The sequence below is a fragment of the Mobula birostris genome, chromosome 5 (genome assembly GCF_030028105.1).
Source record: "Mobula birostris isolate sMobBir1 chromosome 5, sMobBir1.hap1, whole genome shotgun sequence".
Lineage (NCBI taxonomy): Eukaryota > Metazoa > Chordata > Chondrichthyes > Myliobatiformes > Myliobatidae > Mobula > Mobula birostris.
The window spans coordinates 117,147,684-117,163,133 of record NC_092374.1 but is presented as its reverse complement, the minus strand read 5'-3'; the positions used below and the strand labels follow the sequence as shown (position 1 = coordinate 117,163,133).

The 15,450-nt window shown below is 39.9% G+C and overlaps 1 protein-coding gene across 1 annotated transcript in view; it reads left to right on the top strand.

Moving 5' to 3' along the window:
* Positions 1–15,450, top strand: part of LOC140197951 (low-density lipoprotein receptor-related protein 1-like) — a 2,495,129-nt gene that overhangs the window by 2,461,338 nt on the left and 18,341 nt on the right. Inside the window, exons 85-86 of the mRNA XM_072258609.1 lie at positions 6,332–6,506; positions 9,859–9,963. Of these exons, the coding sequence (XP_072114710.1) occupies positions 6,332–6,506; positions 9,859–9,963 (280 nt within the window). The remainder of the gene's footprint in view (positions 1–6,331; positions 6,507–9,858; positions 9,964–15,450) is intronic.

Genomic DNA, 15,450 nt, shown 5'->3' with positions numbered 1-15,450 from the left:
ACCTTCATAAATCAAAGTATTGAATACAGGAGATGGGATGTTATGGTGAAGACAATGATAAGGCCTAATTTGGAATATTGTGTGCAACCTACCTACAAGAAGGATATAAATAAGGTTGAAAGAGTACAGAGAAAGTTTACAAGGATATTGCCAGGACTGGATTTCCTGAGTTATAAAGCAAGAGTGAATAGGTTAGGACTTAATTTTTTGGAATGTAGAAGATTGAGGGGACATTTGATAGAGGTATACAAAATTATGAGGGGTATAGATAGGGTAAAGGTAAACAGGCTTTTTCCACTGACATGAGGTGGGACTATAAGAAGAAGGGGGCATGAGAAGGCCTTGGCGAGTAGGGTAAAGGAAAACCCCAAGGCATTCTTCAATTAGGTGAAGAACAAAAGGATGACAGGAGTGAAGGTAGGACCGATTAGACATAAAGGAGGGATGATGTGCCTGGAGGCTGTGAAAGTGAGCAAAGCCCTCAATGAATACTTCTCTTTGGTATTCACCAATAAGAGGGAACTTGATGACAATGAGGACAATATGAGTGAGGTTGATGTTCTGGAGCATGTTGATATTAAGGGAGAAGAGATATTGGAGTTGTTAAAATACATTAGGATGGATAAGTACCCGGGGCCTGATGGAATATTCCCCAGGCTGCTCCACAAGGCAAGGGAAGAGATTGCTGAGCCTCTGGCTAGGATCTTTATGTCCTCGTTGTCCACGGGAATGGTACCGGAGGATTGGAGGGAGGCAAATATTATCCCCTTGTTCAAAAAAGCTAGTAAGGATAGTCCGGGTAATTATAGACCAGTGAGCCTTACGTCTGTGGTGGGAAAGTTGTTGGAAAAGATTCTTAGAAATAGGATCTATGGGCATTTAGAGAAACATGGTCTGATCAGGGACAGTCAGCATGGCTTTGTGAAGAGCAAATCGTGTCTAACAAGCCTGATAGAGTTCTTTGAGGAGATGACCAGGCATATAGAAGAAGGTAGTGCAGTGGATGTGATCTACATCGATTTTAGTAAGGCATTTGACAAGGTTCCACATGGTAGGCTTATTCAGAAAATCAGAAGGCATAGAATCCAGGGAAGTTTGGCCAGGTGGATTCAGAATTGGCTTGCCTGCAGAAAGCAAAGGGCTGTGGTGGAGGGAGTACATTCCGATTGAAAGGTTGTGACTAGTGGTGTCCCACAAGGATCAGTTCTGGAATCTCTACTTTTCGTGATTTTTATTAATGACCTGGATGTGGGGGTAGAAGGGTGGGTTGGCAAGTTTGCAAATGACACAAAGGTTGGTGGTGTTGTGGATAGCGTAGAGGATTGTCGAAGATTGCAGAGAGACATTGATAAGATGCAGAAGTGGGCTGAGAAGTGGCAGATGGAGTTCAAACCAGAGAAGTGTGAGGTGGTACACTTTGGAAGGACAAACTCCAAGGCAGAGTACAAAGTAAATGGCAGGATACTTGGTAGTGTGGAGGAGCAGAGGGATCTGGGGGTACATGTCCACAGATCCCTGAAAGTTGCCTCACAGGTAGATAGGGTAGTTAAGAAAGCTTATGGGGTGTTAGCCTTCATAAGTCGAGGGATAGAGTTTAAGAGTCGCGAGGTAATGATGCAGCTCTATAAAACTCTGGTTAGGCCACACTTGGAGTACTGTGTCCAGTTCTGGCCGCCTCACTATAGGAAGGATGTGGAAGCATTGGAAAGGGTACAGAGGAGATTTACTTGGATGCTGCCTGGTTTAGAGAGTATGCATTATGATCAGAGATTAAGGGAGCTAGGGCTTTACTCTTTGGAGAGAAGGAGGATGAGAGGAGACGTGATAGAGGTATACAAGATATTAAGAGGAATAGATAGAGTGGACAGCCAGTGCCTCTTCCCCAGGGCACCACTGCTCAATGCAAGAGGACATGGCTTTAAGGTAAGGGGTGGGAAGTTCAAGTGGGATATTAGAGGATATTTTTTACTCAGAGAGTGGTTGGCGCGTGGAATGCACTGCCTGTGTCAGTGGTGGAGGCAGATACACTAGTGAAGTTTAAGAGACTACTAGATGGGTATATGGAGGAATTTAAGGTTGGGGGGTTATATGGGAGGCAGGGTTTAAGGGTCGGCACAATATTGTGGGCCGGAGGGCCTGTACTGTGCTGTACTATTTAATGTTCTATGTTCTATAACTAGAGGTTATGGGTTATGCATGAAAGTTGAAAAGTTTATGGGAACATAAGGGGAAACTTCTTCACTCAGAGGGTGGGGAAAGTGTGGAATGAACTGCCAGCGCAAGTGGTGCATGCAAGCTCAATTTCACTGTTTATAGAAAGTTTGGATAGGTACATTGATGGCAAGATATGGAGGGCTGTGGTCCTTGTGCAGATCGTCAGGATTAGGCAGTTTAAATGGTTTGGCATGGACAAGATGTGGTAAATGACCTGTTTCTGTGCTGTACTTTTCTATTATTCTATGATTTTATTTATCCATCCATCAGAACTAAATCTCCAAAGCCTTGGTAATGTGAATGTAGACACATTATTTAATTTGGACTGTATCCACAGATTTAAACTTTATGATTAAATGTTGTCCCAACCACTTCATTATCATATAACAAGAAATTACGGATAACTTAATAACTAAGAAGTGACTTTGCTCATTACATTTTCAATTCTCCATTTCCTAACAAAAGCTCACTCTTCCCTGTGCAGATTTTTTATGACTATTTCCCTGCTGCCAATAAACTTTCCTCAAGAACTTTAACATTTGCTTACTTAATCACCTATTATTTCAATTGAAGTAAAAATCAAATTATTCCAAAACTTCAACTTGATCCGACCATGCTTTTTTTTTAATCATCGTCATCTACAGATATCATTATCTTCAACCCTTACGTTTCTCTAGTTGTGCCCAACTATTAGCTGGCTTCCACTACTGCATTGTATTGCCTACGATATCTTATCTTCTTTTGTTCCTGAAGTTGATTTATTATGAATGTCAGCCTGCCACCTTTGTCCACCACTAAGTCATCCTGTATTTAGGTAGTATTCTTCAGCTACATCTTCCACAAGAATTTCCTCTGCTTTCATATCTGCAATTGCAGAGGGCAGGACTGCTTCTTCATTACCCACAATTGTCATTGCCATATTTAAAAAACTGGCCAATAGAAGGTTGCAGAATTTCCATAACATTTTCCAGTTTGGATATGCAAACTGAAACTTTGCTCTTCAGTAATCACTCTTGACATGGAAATTTGAACTCCACCTTGTGACTCTGTCATTAACTAGAGCTCAGGCTTGATAATGTTGCCCCCACTTTGAGAGTACTATAGCCCTGTAATTCCAAGCCTCACCAAAATGCACAGATGTTATGAATTTTTATATGTCATCTAAAAGTTTCAACATCATGGTCACACCATTTCCTATCTCCAGTCATCCTATGTTACTCCAACACAAACTCATTCCCGTGCCTTCTGATTGATATTGATATTGTTATTTTAGACCTCATTCTTTTGCTTGACTTCATTTTTTCACTCTGGCCTGCTCCTGCACATTCAGCATCTGGTCACTGAGTATTCTTATATAAAATAACCTGAGACATTTCTGTTTATAAGCAAGCACTGTAGTCAGCCAGTGGCTGATGTTTCTGGACAGGGTCACCAAGTTTTGATTGGGACTTGAGATTGGAAACAACTTCTCTCCTTCCAAACTACATTAGGCCTGACACTGTTTAAAAGTATAGTTTCAATAAAATATGGTGAGGATTCAACTAAATTTTGTTTTAAAAAAATGTTCTACGGTAGCTGTATTGAGTTAACTCAAATGTTCATTTTGTTCTTGACTTACTTACTCAAGCCTATCTCCCCTACAGGGGCCTCAGCCACTAATAGCAGCTCGCCAATTGGTCATTTACCTCTGTGCCAATAAATAAAGAACGGTGCAATTGAATCCACTTCCCAACCCTTGATCTTTAGCTTTGCTTTTCAAGTACACATTCAGCACTTAATAAAATGTGGTCAGGGTTTCTGATTCCACTGCCCTTTCAGGTAGTGAGTCCAAGACCCTTAACAATCCTTCACTGAGGGATGCCATCTCCTCTCATCATCATCACCCCTGCCCTCCCTTTCAAAGAGTTTTTGAGCATATCACTGAATCTTGTGCCCTGTCTGCCTGTAATCGTTTCCATTGACAGGGTTCTAATTAGAATATTTCAGGTGTGACTAGATATCAATAATCTTGAAAGAGTGCAGAGAAAATTCACAAGAAGGTTTGTTAGGATTTCAAGACTAGAGCAATCGGGAAAGGTTGAATATCATAGGACTTGATTCACTGGAGTGCAGGAGAATGAGGTGAAATCTTATATAAAATTATGAGGGATACACAGTAGATAGAGTGAATACTTGCCAGCTTTTTCCCTTCAAGTTGAGAAACGAACGAGAGGTCAGAAGTTTAGGGTAAAATGTAAAATATTTACCGGTAATCCGACAGGGAACTTCTTCTATCAGAGGACAGTGCAAGTGTGGGATGAGCTGCCAGTGGAAATGGTGGATGCAAGTTCAGATGTAACATTTAAGATAAGCTTGGATAGGAACATAGATGAGAGAGGTGTGGAAGACTATGTTCTGGGTGCAGGTAGATGGGACTGTTTCTGAGCTGTAGTGCTCAGAGCTGAGCGTGAAGGATTGGGGTGCTTACTGATCTGGCTAACAATGGATGGTGCAATCCGGGGTATATTATGATCGAGGAACGTGTTTGCAGACTGGATATTGAACTTTTTACTGTTGGACTTCGGCCACATTCCACTGTGATACAACACTTGGCGGCACGGGAGGTCGTTCCTGCCTGTGGCCATCGAACGTGCAGCTCCTCCTGTGGAGGGTCAGACACCCTGAGCCAATAGACTGGTCCTGGACTTATTTTCCATCTGGCATAGCTTTGCATTTTGTTGTTTGACTGTTGGGGTTTTTTGTATTGCTATACTTATGATCTATTATTGGTTGGTGCAGTTGTAATGAAACCAAATTTCCCTCGGGATTAATAAAGTATATCTATCTATCTATCTATCTATGACTATATGAGGAGTTTGATGTCACAAACGTGAATGATGTGGCCTGCTCAAAGCAGCTCACTAGGTGCATTTAGGGTCTTGATACTGGATATGTTGGGCTAGAAGATGGCAGTGACATTGGTCTGCTTCTCCTTCCAGTGATGTATTTTCCCAGTCCATTCTGTGACTTGATATGAGTTGCTTGGGTCTCAGAACCAAGCAGGAGGGTAGGGATCATTGCTGCCTGGTAGACCATGAGTATTGTGCCCGGTCAGAGATCTTGATCTTCATATACTCTTGTTTAATCAAGTAAAGGCTAAGCTCATGCCTTGAAAGCAATGGTAATTTCATCATCAGTATCTGTCTTTGCTAAGAGGTGCCTCCCAGTAATGGAAAGTCTTCCAAATTTTGCTTTGACAATGTTTGTTGAAGAATAAGGTTGGCTGACAAAGGACATAGGACTAGTGGATCTTGGATGAAAAACCCATCATTTTGTATATTTCACTGAATGAATAAACAATGATTTGGACCATTGTTGGCATGTCATGCTCTACCCTCAGCCTCCAGTATTTCAACAAAAACTTCAGCAGCTGGTACCATTTTTCTTTGTAACTAACATTTTTTAATCCTGACAAAATGCTAATGAATTCCCTCTGCATCCCCTCCACTGCCAGAATATTTACCTGTAATATATTGCTAGATCTGTACACTCTAACCAAACTGAGGTCTATCAAGCGCTGGATACCGTTATAGCATAGCCTCTTTGTTCTTATACTCTATACATTGGCTTGCAAAGAAAGCCATCCTGCATATCGTCTTGGGCCTTTTTATTGACCCGTCTTGCTGGTTTTGGTTTCCATGGGCACGCATACTCCAGAATTCCTCTGTGCCTCGACATTTCTTAATATCCACTCATTTACCTTACGTTCTCTTAATTTATGGCACCTACCCAAATGTAATAACCCATTTAAAAAAAAGAACTGTCAGAATTTGAGTTAATGTTTCTCTTAAACAAATTAATAAGTGATTGAGTTTGCATTGGTGAGTGAAGGCAATGACATCAATTGAATCAGCATTAATCTCTAAATGAAATGAACTTGCATTATTTTTTGCAATTAGCCCTGACACAACTTGTTAATTGCATATTACTAGGAAAATTCCTGACAATGCTAATTAAAAATAGCATTCTCTGATTTGATGGAATAAAATACTCTTGAAAGGGATTTATTTTGACAACATCTAAATTATTACTGTAAATCAACAATTACATTTAACAATTACATTTCATTGGTTTCTAGATATGTGCTATAACTACTGCATGAATTTCGGAACCTGCAGGATAAATGCTGATGGTAGTGCTCGCTGCATCTGCTTGCCACAATTTGATGGGCCAAAATGTGAAGTAGATAAATGTACAGTGTGTCACGCTGGGCAGTGTGATGTGGACAAAGAAACTGGCCAGGTAACCTGCAAGTAAGTAAACTTCTGTTCAATATTCAAATTCATTGTAATGAAGTAGTAAAAGATCAATAGAATACCACAGCCAGTGCTATTGGATGCCTGCATCTTATCTCCATCCATTTTCTGCAAGTTGTGCGATAGATTGAAATGACTTTTGTTCAGATTATCAGCCTTCCTTTTTTCATATTTAAGGCAAATTACATATTTTGGCTGGAGTATTTCTTTACTGCCATTACTATTTAAATTGTCATAAAATTGGTAATATTGTGCTTTTAAAGTTATTAATTCCTGATTTCTTAAACCGCAAAACAAGGATGCAAAAGATACTTTAGTCTTTTGCACCACTGAGCTTCTTTGCAGGAATTCATAACATTTGCACCAAAAACTTTGCTGATGAATACAGTTAATCGAAAAATGCAAACTTTTAATTGTTTTGACCCCTGGATGTGCATTTCTGGTCTACTGGACATGGATATAATTGATTTGGTGTTTTTCTTGATGATGAGCAATAATGGAATTGACATATATTGTATGTCCATGTTGAGATGTTGTGTGACTTTGCTGTAGGTAATAGTGGTCGCAAGTACTTATCAGCCTTGTCCTTCAAATTGTTAGCTACCAGCGTTGGTGGCAATAAAAAAAATATTGAATTGCTATAGTGCATCCTATAGGTCAAAAGCACTGCAGTCAAGTTGCAGGCGATGGAGAATGAAGCAGTTGATTAAGCATCAATCAAGCAAATTGCTTTGTTCTGGATTGTATGGGTTATTTTGTGTGCCTTTCCAGATTCATCCATCTGGACAAGTGGAATGCAATCCATCATGCTTGGCAAATGCTTGTGCATTTCACAAAATGTGCTTTGAGAAATTCAAAAGTTGAACACACATTGCAACATTTCCAGCTTCTAATCTGGCGGGTGGCCTCAGCATTTAAGTTTAAGAGCAGTAGGTTCAGGAAGGTCTTGATGTTTGAAGATTTTGAAATCATAATTCCATTGAATACCAAGGGGCAATGGGTAAGACCCTCTCGTGTTAAATGTTACCATTGGCTAGTGCTTGAAAGATGTGACTTGTTATTTGCCATTTACAAACCTAACATCATTCAAGTCTTAGTGCATGCTGGCTTATACCACGTTGTTATTTGAGTAATATTAAATGGTGTGCAGTGATATTTAGGAATCAGTGAACAAACTAAGTTCTCACCAGTGAGAGAAAGGTTACTGTTGAAGTAACTTGGACTTTGGGTACTATTCTGAGGAATTGTTGCATTGATATCCTGGGGTGAGATGACAATTTTCCAACAAAAAATAATGTTAAACAGAAACATAAAATGCTATAAACGCTCAATAGATCAGGCTACTTTTGTAGGAAGAAAAGTTGTTGTTTCACGTTGAAGATCCGAGCCAGAGATATCAAAATAACATTATTTTGTGGATTCCCATTATGTTTTGTTTAACCAGGGCTTTATGATATGAATTAGTCAATGCTACTTCAAAGCTTCACCCATGGGTTCCACTGTAACTGTGGTTATACCTGCTTATTTGCAGTAGTGTGACAGTGATACCTGTATGATGCATACCATAGTGCTCACCACATATGAAATCCTACTCAGTAACTTCGCCACCAAATGTGAGCTGAACAGAAATGATTAATGTGGAACATTCTAAAATTAAACCAATTATACTGCCACCATTGAGATCCACTTAATCTGATTAAAATTCACACTGCATAAAACAATAGGACTGTTAAATTATCCTCTGAAATATTAACATATGAATACCCAGCAGTTTGAATGAAGCTCTTGTCTCCCATTATAATGAATTTGTCAGATTAGAGGTGCTTTAAAAACAGACAAGAGAATATTAAATGAAGTTTACGTATTTAAAAATAGTATCATTTAGCATAATGTCATAACAGCCAAACTGACAGTGATATAAATAAGTTATGATGACAATTACTGATATAATTTAAATAAAATAATTTAAATAGAAATTCTACAAAATGTTATTGTCCATGTAAATCTGAGATTTTTTTGAGAAGGATGACAAGCTTACAAAAATAGGACTCTTTGTTCCAACAAACAAGAACAGTTATGTTGGACCAAATCACATTGATGATTACATTTTGCATGTCAACACACTCTGGCCTCATGCACCAGATTGGATCCATAATAACAAATTTGATTTGTCTGAACATACTTCAGCTTCAAATGAGATTTTCTAGTTTTTTATTTCAGAAATTCTGCCAATATTGTGTTAATCGGTATATTTAGCATATTTATCCATATAATAATTAGTTTATACTCGCAAAGGAGCTATTAGGACCATAAGATCATAAGATATAGGAGCTGAATTAGGCCACTTGGCCCATCGACTCTACTCTTCATTTCATCATGGCTGATCCATTTCCCTCTCAGCCTTGTCCCTTCATGCCCTGACTAATCAAGAATCTATCAACCTCTGCCTTAAATATACAGAAACACTTGGCATTTACAGCCAAATGTGGCAACAAATCCATAGCTATTTTGGCCAATTCATTGTTTTTCCACACTATTTCTATGGTCAACTAACCTCTTGTGACCCTGTGGAACAAATCAAATTTTAGGCTTTACAGTATGGGGAAGGAGTTATTCATGAACAATTACACTCAAATGAATGTCCATGAGATCCTCTCCTTGGACCATTTTGATGGTCTTTTGTCAGCTTCCCAGTCAAATGGATAAAGTCATATTGAATATACCGATGTTGATGAAGGATAATCTGAAACTGAGAGGCCAAAAATGAAATGTATCCAGCACCTGTTCTCAGCATAAGTGAGCTCCGTACCAGACAGAATAGCAACTCCAGCAGTTGCCTGGGAGATCAGACACACCCACATCTGATCCCCAGCATGTCCTGAATACTGCATGAGCAAATGCAGAAGTTAGGAACGTGCTGAATTATGATGAACAGCTTGCCATTGGGCCTTAACCAAACAGCCAACAAAAACTAAGCACAATTCAACCCAGTGGTACTATTTGGCCTCAAGCTTTGAAACCAGGATATTAAACTCATATTTTAAAAGTACAGCCATTGCAGTAACAAATTTATTTTAGAAAAGTCCTGTTTGAAGCAAGAAATCTCAGAATGATTCATAGCATATCACTTGTACCATAAATGGTACATGATGTTGTACAAACTGGCAGTTCAAACTCATATCATTGATTACTCTTCATCGTAGCGAAACTATTGCTCACTCCAATGGAAAAGAAAATCTATTCGCAATTTCTTGTGCAACAGAGCATTCCAATGATTATTTACAGGTACCTGTAATTAGGGTTCTTGTAGCATATCTGGAATGACATTAGTCTCACTTTGTTGATACAGTTGTACAAATGGAAGAATTGCATCCAGCTGCCTGTCTTGTGATGGATACTGTTACAATGGTGGCACTTGCCAGCTGGGCCCACTCTCTGAAATGCCCACATGTGTGTAAGTGTATACTCTGTACTTTACACCTATAATCAACATAGCTCTTTCAAACACCTTTGTATCTTAGGATGAGTTTAATGTGCCGATCGATGAATAATTTCAGTTCTCTTAACATTTAATGTGTGGGGGGGGGGGATATTTACCTCTCAAAATACTGGAAATGGAGGGGTATTTTTATAAAATAAGTATTTTAAAACATGAAGTTATTTTTAGTTTGTAGAGAACATTCAGATGTTTGCTTGCAGAAAAATAGATTACCTACAGTATGATGCAAAAGTCTTAGACACATGTAAAAAACTTCTGTAATCAAAGATTCTTTCGAAAATAATGAAATAAGTTTCTAAATATCAAAAAAATTACTATAAAGAGCAATAAACAGTAAAAAACTAATTTGAATATTTAGTGTGACCACCCTTGCCTGTAAAACTGCATCAATTCTCTTTGATACACTGTTGTGCAATTTTATAAGAAAACTGGCTGGGAGCTTGCTCCAAGTATCTTGGAGAACTTGCCTCAGTTCTTCTGCAGACATTGGCTGTCTTGCTTGCTTCTGTCTCTCCAGAAAATCACAGACAGCCTTAATGATGTTAAGATCAAGGCTCTGTGGAAGCAATACCATCTGAAACCATATGAAAATCTTGTGTGCCTAAGACTTTTGCATTGTACTGTAACTTAATTCAGCCAGTTCAGAGTATAAGTACCTGAGGTTCAGGAATAATTTGTTTAATGTAATATAAATTCTCATATCATTAGTTTCTTCTCCTTCTGATTTTTCTCCGTTATATTCCCTACTATTAACGTTAAGCTCACAGGTCTATGTTTACTAGGCTTTTCAGGGACCACATTTGCTGCCCCACATTCATCTGGAACCTCACCTCTTTCCAGCAAAAAAATCTCCACCGGAACACTTGCAAGCTCCTCATTTGCCTTCAACAACAAATCCCATCTGGTGCAGAGATTCGTCCATCTTTAAGCTATCAAGGACTTCTGCTTAATTTGATGGGCAATCATGTCAGGTGAATTGTTCACCATCTATGGCAAATCCATAAGACCATAAGACATAGAGACAGAATCAGGCCTTTCAGCCCATTGAGTCTGCACCACCACTCCTTCATGGCATATTAGTTTAAACCACTCCCAACAGCTCTAGTAAACTTGACCACAAGAATATTGGTCCCTTCAGTTTCAAGTGTAGCCCATCCCTTTTGTACAGGTCACACATGCCCCAGAAGAGGTCCCAATTATCCAAGAATCTGAATTCTTGCTCCTTGCTTCAATTCTTCAGCCACATCTTTACCTGCCACCTCATTCTATTCCTATCCTCATTGTCTCGCACAGGCATCAATCCCAAGATTACTACCCTTGAGATCCTGCTTCTCAGCTTCCTTCCTGTATCTTTTTTCAGGACCTCCTCCCTTTTTCTATCTATGTTGTTAAAACCAATATGTACCACAGCTTCTGGGTGCTCATTGTCCCTTTTCAGGATATTGCGGTGTGTTCAGAAACATTGCAGACCCTGGCACCTGGGAGGCAAACTACCATCCATGTTTGCTTTTCGCATCCACGGTATCACCTATCTGTCCCCCCGACTAGAGTCCCCTATTACCACCGCCATACCTCCCTGTAACTCCTGTCAATCATGACTTCACTTTCCCTAACAAGCTGAAAGTCATTGAGCTGCAGCTCCAGTTCCCTAACATAGCCTTTAAGGAGCTGCATTTTGATACACCTGGTGCAGATGTGGCCATTAGGGAGGCTGGAAATCCCATATCTGACACCCAGAACAGAACATTGTAGACATGCCTGCATTCTGATCTCACCTCTGCCTCTTCTTGCCGTAGCCCTATTGAACCAAAGCCTTACAAGTCTGACTCAGACTACTCTAACGATGATAGTTCTGCTAGGATGACTTTTTTTTTACAGAAATTGAATTTTTAAAGCTCTTCACCAGACCTGCACAGGAATGCTTCTGTTGTGTCTGTGCAGTACTCCAATCAGCAACTCCCTTGGAAAAACTTCCCACTTTTTATAGCTCTTTGTCGGACCTGTGCGGGAATGCTTCTGTTGCATCTGCACAGTACTCCAATCAACGACTCCTGTTAAAAAACTTACTGCATTTTAAAGCTCTTCACCAGAATTTGGGTCAAGAAAACAGAAATTCCCAGCACAGACACTTCCTGCCATCTCCTCCAGCAGAGGCAAAAGAACCAAGTGGTTCTAATTTTCGAATATTCTGGAAATTCAAATGCATTGCTAAGATATAGGAGGGTAGAATGTTATCACCAGTCACATGTATTTTTCATTATGGCTGCATATTTTATTGCAGTTCTGGAATTTGTTTCCTTTCACCTCATTTATAATAAATGAAAAAGTGCAACATCCCAAGAATTCCATTTCTTATGACACAGATTCTATCATTGGATTTTGAATAACTTTGTCATACTGTACAGTACTGTGCAGAAGTCTTAGGCATATAGATATAGCTAGGATTTTATGTATTGCATTGTACTGCTGCTGCAAAATGTAACAAATTTAATGACGTACTGTATCTGAGTGATGATAAATCTGATTCTCATATGGGTCTCTTGTGGACTGAGACTGGGAAGGGGGCAGAGAGAGGGAATCATGGTTGGGAAAAGGGGAAGGTAAGAGGGGAGGGAGTGGGAAGCACCAGAGAGACATTCTGTAATGATCAGTAAACCAACAGTTTGGAGTCAAATGATCTTGCCTGGCGTCTGAGGACTGAGTGTGTCTGCACCAGAGCCATCCCTCACCCTTAGCACCCCTTCTCTACCATCTGTTCCAAACCTCTTCCATAGAGCTTGACCGTCACCATTCCCAATCACAAACAAGATAAAACTTCCAGATGCTGGAAATCCAAGCAACACACAGTCCTGCCGAAGTGTCTGGGCCCAAAACGTCGACTGTACTTTTTTCCATAGATGCTGCCTGGCCGGCTGCATTCCTCCAGAATTTTGTCTGTGTTCACCATTCCCAACATCGTTTGCTCCCGCCAGATTTACGAATTCGTTCTCCACTCCACGTTGACAAATACACTATTGTGCAAAAGTCTTAGGCACCCTAGTTATATATATATATTATATGTGTATATGTGTGTGTGTGTGTGCGCCTGAGACTTTTGCATGGTATTGAATGTAAATTAAAAAATTAAATATATGATTAGTTTAGTGACTATATTGGAACATTGAACCTCTTTTAAGCAAAATATTGTTAACCTGATGAAACTTCTTTGCCATATTGTCATCTTAATGTTTTTAATGATTATACCTGTCCCTATTTCATACAAGGGAACTGTAAAATAAAGTTTGCGTCTCTTTTCTGTAACTTTTATCACATCATTCACGTAGAGTGGCAAAGGTAAAGGAATTACGTGCTAAACCGCATCTATCAGCGAAGAAGTAAATTACCTTTTCCACTGGGGAAGACAGTAAATGATAGAAAAGAATGAGACATAAGGCTATAAGCAAATGGATTTCATATTCATAAACCAATGAGCCTGATGGTTCAGAGCTCCTTTTCTGTAATGGGACTACTTCCAGTGGATTTAATGGTACAATAAATTATGATCACTGATGATATCATCAGTGCAGAATGGAACCCATTGCACAGCCACAGCAGAAAAACAAAGGTGGATGTAAAAGCTTTTACATGTACAGCCCCTTGCCTGTTTGTGTGCAAAAGATTTGTACAACTCACATCGTTATTCCTTTCTTTTTCAGTCTGAAATGCCTCCCTGAGGATTTGCAATGCAATGTTTCTGCTAAAGTAAATGTTATTTCTTGCATGAGTATGATCGTTTAAATGATATTCCATTTTATTTAAGAATGCCTGAAATTAGAGTACATAGCTCACTATATGCCATGAAGAATTAGATTTTTTTGGCTATTATTCACAATACAGTGGAAGCTTATCTTATTGATAAGTGGTTGAGAAGTGTGTTGGTGCTGAATCACTAAATAAATATGGGCATGATTATTGCAATTTTTCTGATACATTATTCAGTTGGTTTTGGCAGTATGGCAGCGTAATACAGATGACAGGGGATCAATTCCCACCGCTGCCTGTAAGGAGTTTGTACATTGTCCCCGTGTCCCCATGGATTTCCTCCTGTTTCCTCCCACAGTCCAAAGACATAACAGTTGGTAGGTTAATTGGTCATTGTAAATTGCCCCTGATTAAACCAGGATTAAAAATTGGGGGATTGCTCGGCAGCATGGCTTGAAGGGCCTGTGCCACGTTGCAGCTCAATAAATAAATAAATAGTGTGACAAGAATACACATAGATAAGATGTTAGCTGTCCTGTGTGATCAGCAGTTGGTCTGCCACCTGTCTTCAAGAGAGAGATAAGGAAGACAAATGAACAGCATCTGGAGATGTGTAATGAAGGGACGGGAGAGAGAGAGCTGTCTGGAGCGGCTCCCCCTTTGAACCCTGAACTGTTTGAAGTGATGGACAGGCGATACCCCAACAGGGGGATAAAAAGGGACAGGTTCGCTAAGGCAGGACACACACGACACCCGAGGTAACGAGACCCTGGAAGCGGTGAGCCTCTCACGAGTTGGTAGGAAGTACCGGACCTTAAGCGCACAGGGTGGAAATGTACGATCAGCGGGAACCCGGTGTGTGTCCACCCTCGCTTGGGTGCCGGGTTCACTGCAGAGGATTGACCACATCTGGAGGAGGGGTCACAGTCGGTGACCTCAGGTGACATCACAAAGGACCCGCCCGAAAGTTGCTTGTGAGCAATATCGCCGGTCTGTGAGTGGAAGCCGTGTCTGAATGATCAGTCGTTCTTGTTCTCTCTTTCTCCCCCCACGTTGTCCATCGCCATGGCAACGATTACTGCGAACTCAACTAAATTGGACTGAATTTTTGTGTCACTTTGAAATTTGGTCATTTACCCCTAGACAACGATAGAGCTTGATTGATGTTGTTATCTTAATTCTGTGCACATGTGTGTTTATCATTGCTGAACTGTTGCATTTATTATCCTTTCGATTACTGTGTTGCTTGTTTCTTTAATAAAACTTTCTTAGTTCTAGTAATCCAGGCTCCAACTGAGTGATCCATTTCTGCTGGTTTGGCAACCCAGTTACGGGGTACGTAACAATAGATATCTATTAATAAGAAAGTAGGAAATAACAGCAGCAGTAGTGTCAGTATATTACCCTAAGTTTGCTCCAACTCTCTAAAGATTGCGGTTGTTCCAACACAGCCAGAGATTCTCTGCTTTGACTGTTCATTGGAACACTTAGTTCACCTGAATCCAAATCCTTTCAGTGCAGCCACTTAGTTGTGGTTAAAGCCACTGAGAATAGGCTGAGGAGGAGTTTTTATTGAAGAGCTAATTAACATGGAGGATAGCTTTAATGGGAACAAAAAGTAACACGTAAGAACCATTGCAATCATTTTTACTCTGAAACTGAATGGGTTTTGCCAATATTTCACAGTGAAAGACATCTCTT